Here is a 10,792-nt window from a genome sequence, read left to right on the forward strand (position 1 = left end):
CTATACTTTTCCACAAAGATTAAGGACATTCGAGAAGGGCTTGATGCTGAAATGGTAGCTGGCACTAATATAATAACTGATCATTCTGCTGGGAAAGATGAACATCTTGACACCTTTGATTTGGCTACTGAGGAGGAAGTAAAGAGGATTATTAATAATTCTCCATCCACTTCTAGTTCACAGGATCCAGTTCCTACGTGGATTCTGAAAAAACATCTAAATCTTGTTCTGCCAAGCATTACACTTATCATAAATAAGTCACTGGAAACAGGCATTTTTCCCGATTCGTTCAAGGAAGCTGTTGTTCGTCCTATTCTGAAGAAGCCAAGACTGGACCCGGAAAACCTGAAGAATTACCGACCGGTGTCCAATCTCAAGTTTATTTCAAAAGTCTTGGAAAGAGTTGTAGCCCAGCGTCTTCAAGATTATATGGAACAGAATGATCTTTGTGAACCGCTCCAGTCAGCTTATAAGAAGCATCATAGCACTGAATCTGCCCTTGTCAAAGTTCACAATGATATCATTCAAGCACTTGACCAGAAGCAGGCTGTCTTCTTGGTCCTTCTCGACATGTCGGCAGCCTTCGACACTATCGACAAAGATATTCTAATCAGAAGGTTCTGTTCGATAGGCTTGACTGGATCTGCACTCGCATGGATTTCTTCGTATCTAAGCAACCGCTCGCAGATTGTTAGGATCGGCGATTGTGTGTCATCTGAAGCTGAACTTCCGTACGGAGTGCCGCAAGGATCCGTCCTGGGCCCATCATTCTTCAGTATTTATGCAAGCCCTCTTGCCAAGATTGCAAGATTACACGGCATCAGCATACATCTTTACGCAGATGACACCCAGCTCTACACACCGTTCGATCCATCGGATCCTTTAAGTGAGGCCTCTTCTAGACGTAAACTTGAAGCTTGTATTGATGATATGAGGGCATGGATGACAAAGAATAAACTGAAACTGAATGATGATAAGAGTGAATTTATGATTTTTGCCTCTAAAAGCCTGTGTGCTAAGGTCCGTAGTAAGTCAATACGCATTGGGTGTGTTGAAGTACAATCTGTGTCCAGTTGTAGGAATCTCGGTGTTCATTTTGACTCTGAGCTGTCAATGTCATCACACATCACAGCTACTTGCCGATCAGTATACTTACAATTACGTAATATTCATAGCATAAGGAAATCTCTGTCATCTAAAGTTGCAGCATCTGTGATTCACTCATATGTAATATCTCGTATTGATTATGGAAATGCTTTATTGTTTAAGATCACATCGTATCAACTTGCCAAGCTGCAACGTGCTCAAAATTCTGCTGCTCGGGTCCTCAGTGGAACATCTCGTTTCACCCATATCACTCCAATTCTCAAAAATCTTCACTGGTTACCGGTATCTAAAAGAATAGAATTCAAAATCCTACTCCACACATGGAAAACATTGCATGGTCAGTCTCCTTTATACCTTCAAAATCTAATCTCTGAATACATTCCCGTAAGAAATCTCCGATCCTCTACTAATAAACAGCTAAATGTACAAAGAACGAATTTAACTCTGGGAGAAAAGGCATTCGCCTCATCAGCTCCATCTCTCTGGAATGCTCTTCCACTGACGATCCGATCAGCAGAATCACTTGAAGCATTTAAAAAATACCTAAAATCTTATCTGTTTTCTTCTTATTTTTGTTAAATATTGTTAGCTAATTTCATTTATTCATGCACCCATACATATGCAAATTATTTTATCTGTAATTCCCAATCCCTCTGCGCCTCGGAATAGTTCACTAGATAGATGGCGCATAATAAATGCTGTGTTTATTATTATTATTATAGCAATAATTTTTAGCAATACTGGGAGTAATTCTGTGATCTAAAATGTGCAGAGTTAAGGTGAACTTTTAAAAATGGACTTAGACCGAAGGTGCACCTTACAGGATGTAGCAGTGGGTTGCACCTTTTAAAAGTGCCAAGTTTTTTTTCCTTGGAATATCCAAACTGCAAAGAGTGTCACTAAACCGACACCTCAATGGTTCAATTTTCCGAAACTATCTATTTCAGATATTAAAAGCAAGCACAGCAAGCGAGCAAGAAAAGTTTGTGTTAATGGTGAATTCAAAGCACATATGAAATAACCTATAAAATATTTATCATATAGCACTAGCGTACCTATGGGGGGGCTGACGAGAAGTTGAAGACTTTTTTTTGCTTGCTTGCTTGTCATTTTTTTCCCGATTTTGCCCCTTCCCCGTGTGGAAAATCCTAGGTACGCCACTGTCAATATAGGCCTACTTCGTGAAGACATCGTGAATTCTACCGCACTGCACTACGCTGCATGCTCATCTCGCCATCCTTCGTAGCAGTGTTATTAGCCTGATTGGATTAGATTATGTGACGTCATCTATCTATTCACGTGACCTCATGTCGAAGGCGCCATCGCTCATTGTGTAGCAGGTAGCTAGGCCTACTACGTGGTAAAGTATTGGGACTGCGTGGGGTTGGATTGTGGATGACTACTGCAACAATACGGGAGGAGAGACTCTTCGCCTTCCAGGCAGAGGTGACGCCAAATTAAAGTCATGGGCCTAATAACAAACGCTTTTGACATCTTCCTATGGAAAGGCATTATAAGCCAAAACATATCTACCTCTCCTGAAATTGAACTAACAGAATCCCCAGATATGTATGTATGATGTAATCATAATCAGAATATTTCGTCTCGGAATCTAGGTTAATCCAAGTTCATGACCTTCCCTCTTACCCCCCTCCCATCTTCTCCTCCTCCCTCTCTCCGATCTTCTCCTCCCTCTCTCTGTTCTTTCCCTATCCCCCCCCCTCTCTCTCACTCTCTCTCACACTTTCTCTCTATCTACACATTTTCAGAAAATATCAACCATCCTGGACTAAGATCCATATTCGTTTTATATTCTTTTGTTTTAACCAACCGTCTGTATGTCCACAAGCTTCATCCCATACTATTTATGAGGGTATGCCATTATATTAAAGTCCAAGTATTTTATGTGGGCATTCCCTCAATCTGTGTTTATCCCTCCTTAGTCTCTTCTCTTTATCCTTCATCTCCCTTTCTATCGATCTCCTCGTTCTTTCTATCCCTGTCTATCATAGCTTCACATATAAGAAGCATAGAGTTATTTATACCACTCTATGGTAAGAAGACAGTGATATGGATAACATCAAGGCACGCTCCAACTACGTCATGTACGTTGTCACTAATACTAGTGCGCGATGCGATAGTCAGTGCAAAATCGTCATCAGGAAGCTTCCACTCCATCTCAACCGGACGTTGTCTAGTTTCCTCTCCATCACTTCCATCTTATTCTGTGACTCTCTAATCCAATTCAAAGATGTCTACCTACAAACTGACGTATTTCGATGCCCGTGCCAAAGGGGAACCTGCCCGGATGCTTTTCGAACTAACTGGACAGAAGTATGAAGATATTCGGTATGATTTCGAGGGACAGGAGTGGCCACAGATCAAAGGGGACAGGAAAAGTATGACGTCATATTTTCATTTCATCTCATTTCATCAGTGCGAATGTGCATTATCATCCATTAGATAATCTATAGCTGTGTGTATGGTGTGCACTACTGATCGATAGCAAACAAGCTGTGTATCATTCTGGTGCTGACGTATCCATGTGTATCCTTGTATGATGCTATATAATTCTATATAGAGCTGACTTTTCTCAAGTACGCTCATATTTTTTACCACCATTCTCTGTTATGTGTGATTTTGTATACAAACTTGTGCCCACTGCTATTCATCGATATATCATGGAGCTATAGCTCCATGGATCATCATCGATATATTATCTTCGGCTTGAGCTTGGCAGTGGTGTAGCGGTTCTGACTCTCGCCTCAATCCGAGAGTCGTGTGTTCGAATCCCACCATGGCGTAGCTTCCTAGCTTGGCCAGGCGTCAATCCACACTTTGCCACTCTCACCCAGGTGCTTATTGGGTACCGGTAGTAAACAACCGTCATTGTGGCTGGGTGGTTAGTGTGTGCCTATAGCGGGGTGTTAAAAGCTATAATCTTGTGACCGGGTAATAATAAGTGTAAATCTAATTTTGTGATATATTTTGGCCTAATATTCAGAAAAAAGTATTAGACGTCACCCTTTTCCCTTTCCCCTCTCTCTCTCTCTCTTTAGTGGGGGAGGGGGTGTCGGGTCCAACAAGTAGTTTCATGATAAGATCGTGGGGATTCGTCGTGAATGTGATCACCGTTGGAATTCAAGAACACAATTCAATGCAATTAATGCATGGTTATCTACTTAGATTTAGATTTATTCATTTTCCGTTCACAAAGCACAACAAAATCAAACAATACATAGTCAAATTTAAAGTACAACATCAATCGAAATAAGGTATAAATAATGAGAACTAATGCAAACTAAAGTAACTTCGACTGTAATAAGTATATAGTTATATCATATAACTTATAAATAAATACTAGCTTGTCTCTTTGTTTGTTTTGTTTTATCATTTTGTTCTTTATTACAAACGTATGATATGAAGTTCGTTTTCACAATAATTATTTTATTTTGTATTTCAATAAAGATAAGTCCGGTTCCTAAAGAAGTACAGGTATCTTAGATTGTTGCATTCGTCTTCTAAATACAGCTCCGTCGACAAACATTTCACATTTGATAGGCCTATGTCGTTAAAAAACATCACTAATGACATTAAGAAGAAAAAAGTTCAAGGATTGTTTCAAAATATTGTAACAAGTGTTGACATTATTCATTTGCAGGAGCGAAATCATGATTTTGTAAGAAAGTGATGTGCATTACCATACACCGCAAAAACTGTGGTGTTAACCGGTGTACATAGAGGACCACACCAATAATTTTACACCCGTGTTTAATGGGCCGTGATAGTTTAGCACCTATAGGTGTTCTTACAACGCCTTTGGTTGTTAAATTTACACTCTTTGGTGTTGTGTTCAATTTCTAGGGTATACTTTTAACACCTCAGGGTGTGGTCCTCTATTAACACCAACTGGTTTCAGTTTTAACACCACACTGTTTTTTACATTGTATGCGAGTCCTTTCACGAAATTTGGAAACCTGCGTAACATGCAAATAATTTGGCAAATTGCGATGGGATGGATTTCAGCCAATTCTTTAATTAAGATGCTAATATCTTGAGTTTCTTTATCTGTTCATATCTAGGGTTCCCCCTTGGTCAGCTACCCGTGTTGGATGTAGACGGCAAGCTCCTGTTCCAAAGCAGGGCTATTTACCGCTTTCTAGCTCGTCGCTTTCCAGGTGGTAAGTCAGACTTAAATTTGTTTGCCGTAAGAGCATCGCCTCCGCCACCTCTCCTTTTTTCACACAGAATACAATCTTGATTTGATCTAGACGTATTCCTATGATATGATATTAAAAAAAGGAGAATACGATATTGGAGGCTAATGGAGGCTATAGGCCTATAGGGAAAATAAGTTTTAATGAGAGATGATAGAAAAAAAGCAGCGTTTTTTCTTAAGTTCCAAAATGGAATGCAAAGTGACAAGGAAAGACAATCATAAGAAGGCTTAAAAAGTTAGCTTGAAAAGTCGCAATTTAGCCTATCACTTTCTATGGCGTTTGACAATGTTGCAAGAGCTTTTTGTTCAAAACTCCATAATTATGACTGTTTTGTACACAAAATAAGTCACCGCTACTCGGCATGGTGCTACTTTACCGCTCAAGATAATTTGAAACAACATTCACTTAAAGACAAGTAGCAACTGTAGTAATTGAAAATGCACTCCACCCAGGTAGTCATAATGAATTTTCGCAAAAGCTGCGTACGTAGACGCTTTCTGGAACGTAGATAATATATTGACAAGTGCCCTCAGTGGTGTACCTAGGATTTTCCAAGGGGGGGGGCAAATTCGTCCGCCAAAATAATTGACAAGCAAAAAAAAAAAAGGTTCAAAGGAGGCTCGTCGGGGATCAGTTTTGACTCGTCAGAGGGGGGGGGGGAGTCTGCAACCCCTGCCCCCCCCCCTTAGGTACGCTAGTGAGTGCCCTTCATAAGAGCGAAGTCCTGTGAATCGAAACAACACCGTTTCGTCCGTGACTCTGGACAAAAGATATTTGCAATTTTCCGTCAGCTCCGAAACGTCGGATGAAGATACTGTTCCGACTCACCAATTTTCGACAAAGACTTCTCAGGTTTTCATTGCAGTATAGTTACTTGTATTTACAGTGCATAAATTGCAGCGTATAACACGTTAAAAAGAAATCTGTCAAAAATGACCAGCTAATAGGGTCAGCTGGATGCAACTGCATGTTATTCTAGTCGTATTTTACTAGAATTGAGTTATTTCTGACTAGAATATATGTCAGAAATGTGACTAGACTATCAGTTGCACCCAGCTGACTATTTGTCTAGTCAATTGATTGATTTGTTTTAAGAGTATAGGATTGATTCTGCGTAACAGTGTGAAAACTCCGTAATTATAATCAGTGGCGTAACTACGGGGGGGCATTAGGGGCACGGGGGGCACGTGCCCCCCCCCCCCCCCATCGGCTAACAAAAAAAAAACGGGGAAAAGGAGAAAAAGAGGGAGAAAGGAAGAGAAACGTAGTGGGAAATTATTGTTCATTATAATGTTATATTATAATTATGTAATTTTATATTATATTACATAAGAAACAATTTTTTAATAACTTCATGAAACATAATTTGCTCAGGGCCTATATCCTCATTATTCCTGGTGCTCGCATTGTCTGTTTAACGAGATATGTAATCCTGTTGTACTAAAACCTCCTTTTTTTCAAGTCAATATACACCAAATATATTTCCTCGCACTTCGTGTTATTATTGTTTTATTTAGTGATATATGCTTCTTTTTCATGACTACTTAAAAGATTTCCTGCCCGTGCTTACGTTCGCATTAGTGGATTGGTGAGATATATCTGCTCTCCATGGACTAAAATCAGTCCTTAAAATGTCTCTTTACTGATATGAATATCAAAAAGTTTCAGCTCGCGCTTCGCGCTCGCATCATTTGGTTCGTGAAATACGTATGATCTTATTGATTTCCTACAAACAAGCCTTAGGATCCCCCTCTTCGGGTCTGAATTTCCTAAAGTTTCAGCGCGCGCTGTGCTTCTTGTATTTAGATGTTATTCTAACAAATTCAGAAAGCACTTTGCACTCGCATTAGATGACTTTGGAGAGATATGTACATGTATACTCTTTATTAAAGGATTCCTAAAATATAGTCCTTAAAATCTCCGTTAGGGGTCAATATATACAAAAATTTCAGCTCATGCTTCGCGCTCGCATTGTTTAGCTAGACGGTACGAATCATGATAAGAAAAATATGATTATAATGTCACTTTTTATGTTTGAATGTCAAAAATTTTCAGTTCGCGCTTCGCGGTCGCATTATTTGATCATTGAGATACATATATGTTTAATGGCACTGTCCTTAAAATCTAGTAGTTCGTTAAACCTGGCAACTGAGCGCGCTTCGCGCGCTCATGGGGTTATTATTATTATTTATTTGACCAATATAAAAAGTACATACACATTGCATTAGAATGAAATTTACAGTACATTAACATGCAAAGAAATGCGGGAACGGCATGTGGGTAAGGGGGCACAAAAGCGAAATACATCACTGTTGCCCGAAGGCATGAGCCCCCACACATGCCGCTCCCAAGACATAAATAAAAATATATAAATACTCTTACACAAAATATACTCTTACACAAAAAATTGACTAATTTTTTTGCTAGTGCCGCCCCCCCCCCCCCCCCATGCCATGACCCACGGTACGCCACTGATTATAATATATGAACGTCAATGTTGTCGGTCTTAGCCAGTTGGAATGACTTGACCGCAGAGAGGAAAGATTGAACATTATTAATTGTTTAAGGGTAAGCCTGCCAGAATCCGACAGGGGTAATAAATTTTCAGACGTCGTTCCGATGACATATCTTGTGGGTATATAATAATAGGTAAATCTGTTTGTATCTTTACGATGTTGTGTAGATTACTATGGAAAGAACGATGATGAACGTACCCAGATGGATGTTTTTATGGGAATAGTAGCGGACATCGAGATCGCAGTCCTGCCAGCTTTCGAAACACCAGACGCTGCTAAAAGAGTAAGTATGTACATTATGAAACAATAATGCATGCAGAACGGTGATGAAAATAAACAAATTTTAGGGTAAAGTGGGGGATGGCAGAACCTTTTCCTCCGGACTACAACATGGCGATTTTAGACACTAAATTCCCAAATAAAGTAGACATCTTGTGACAGCTGGTATCATTTTCATTGATCATTTAGATAAACTAAAAATTATAGATAAGTATGTGTGTCTATTATTAGAACCACAACGCGTTATTAAAACAATCAGGACTAAACATTCTTGAATAGAATATGCTACACCTGATATGAACACCATAAAGGCAACATCCCTTAGTACTTCCGACGTTTATGTGAGACCTAACTTAAATTTTATTTTCTCTGTCTGAGAAGATGCGATGCTCTTGAGATGGTCTAGATGTGAAGTTAAAATGAGAAAAATGATGGTCAGACGTTTTAAAAAAAGTTGAATATGAATCAAATTCAAAATAATGCTCCTAACATATGAGATACTACATGACATGACCCCCACCTATCTCAGTGAACTCCTTAAATCAAAATCACCCACCCAGTCTTACAGGCTTCGTAGTTCCCATGACACAATGCTCCTCATTCTCCCACCAGGTAAAACAAAAATTACACTAGGTGACCGTGCCTTTATCATTGCTACACCCAAACTCTGGAATAGTCTCCCTTCCTCAATAAGAAATGCACCCTCTGTCAATTTATTTAAAACTAAACTGAAATCCCACCTCTTTCAAGAGAGTTTTTATAAATAAGTCACCTTTTTGTTATGTATTTTTTTAGAAATAATTAATCTTCACTTATTTTTCTTCGATTAATTTAGCAAACTTAAATTTACTTCTAAAATTTTTGCATATCCTGTTAATAATTGTTTTTCTGCTTATCTGTTATGTATTGTAATGCGCAGTTGAGTATATCCAAATAGAAATTGCGCAATATAAATTTACAATTATTATTATTATGTAATGGCACACCGATCGTTCGCGATTTTACCCTACACTGCAAAAAACACCGGTGTCGATTTAAACACCAACTCGGTATCTATATTATTGTCCACACCAGTGCAGTGTAAGACAACACCAGTTTGGTTTTGGTCTAACACCATATAGGACAACACCAATTAGTATCAAAACAGCATCGGTTTGATTCCAAACTGGTGTTGTTTCAATACATCTCTGTTTTGGACAGGGCTGGTGGTAAATCAATACCGGATTTTTTTATATTTTTTTTTTTTGGGGGGGGGACAGTGTACATCATTCAGCTCTGGTGGGATAATCTCGAATATCACTTATAGTGTGGAAACTCCTTGTTAATATTTTTTGTCAAACTTGCATAAAGTCACTTTATTGTTTAACCATTTTATGTTGTTAAATAGCAAATAACGACCTACCTAAGTTTGGAAGGATGAAGAGTCTTAAAAACAAACGTTTTCTTCTTGATGATGTAGGAAGCAGACCTCGTCAAGGTTAGGGACAGTACTCTGAAGCCTTCATATGAGTTCTTCTCTCAATCTCTTCAGAAAGCAGGAGGAAAATACTTCATCGGAAACAGGGTAAGATAGTATTTTGATTGGCTAGTTGTTGCTAGTCGGCAAAATCAATAAAATCATTTGGTGTGATCATAAGGTTTAGTGAAGGTGGCATTGACTGACCTTCAGGACTGTAATTTAGTTTCGATGTAAAAAAAAATATAGAAAAGAATGAAAATGTATATCCATAGTTGATTTGAAAAGAAACGACTACTATAGGTTCATTTAGAAAGGAAGATCTGATAGTCTTTGTCGACGGTTCCGCAGCTAACTTATGAGAAAATTAGGAAATTACTAATGATTTAAACTCGCTACATATACGTTTGAGCATAAAAAGAATGACTTATATTATAAAAACAGACAATAACAATTATGACTCAGATTGTAGACGTTCATTTTTTTTCGCCCTATCGATGCCGTTGAGATCAAGGTAGCGGGAATGATTTTACGGAGATATAATATAAAAGATAGATAGATAGATATATAGATAGATAGATAGATAGATGGATCGATAGATAGATAGATGGATAAAAAGAAATAGAAAGAGAGAAAGAAAGATGAAAGTAAGACTATAGATGGAAAGATAAAAAACAAAACAGACACGAAAATAGAAAGAAAAATAGAAGTAAAAAAATGAAAAGAAAAATAAGAAGGTTGATTGATTGATTGATTGATTGATAGATTGATTGATTGCAAGTTTGCAACAGATATATTATTATTTAAAAAAGTACAATATATCGTCCGTTTTTCCCCTAAAACTGTCCATGGTTGTAGTCACTGTGGAAACATACGTCACCCTTCCGTCTTCTCGTATTTTTATCATGTCTTACTGTCTTTGTTTTCATTTCAATCTTTCTCGTCAGATGACGTTAGCCGATCTGATCATCTTCAATCTCATCGATTTCTTCCTGGACAGCAGTGTTGGTCTGAAGACATATTTTGACCCTTACCCAGACCTGGTCAAGTACTACGAAACAATCAAGAATGACTCTCCTCTCACCGGATATCTTAAAACAAGAAAATACACCCCTTATTAAATCACAATTGAATAATCAGTACACTGCAAAAACTCTGGTGTTCATTTAACACCAGCCCGGAATCTACAATAGTGTTAAACAACACCAGTTTCG

General features: G+C 38.3%; 1 protein-coding gene across 1 annotated transcript; it reads left to right on the forward strand.

Annotated features, from left to right (window-relative positions):
- Positions 1-3,141: 3,141 nt before the first annotated feature.
- On the forward strand, positions 3,142-10,792 carry LOC121432056 (glutathione S-transferase 1-like). Its single transcript, XM_041629883.1, has 5 exons — positions 3,142-3,506; positions 5,190-5,288; positions 8,011-8,126; positions 9,582-9,686; positions 10,526-10,792. Exons 1-5 carry the CDS (start codon positions 3,359-3,361, stop codon positions 10,697-10,699), a joined length of 642 nt encoding a protein of 213 aa, XP_041485817.1. The 5' UTR covers positions 3,142-3,358; the 3' UTR covers positions 10,700-10,792.

The sequence above is a fragment of the Lytechinus variegatus genome, chromosome 18 (assembly GCF_018143015.1).
Source record: "Lytechinus variegatus isolate NC3 chromosome 18, Lvar_3.0, whole genome shotgun sequence".
NCBI lineage: Eukaryota > Metazoa > Echinodermata > Echinoidea > Temnopleuroida > Toxopneustidae > Lytechinus > Lytechinus variegatus.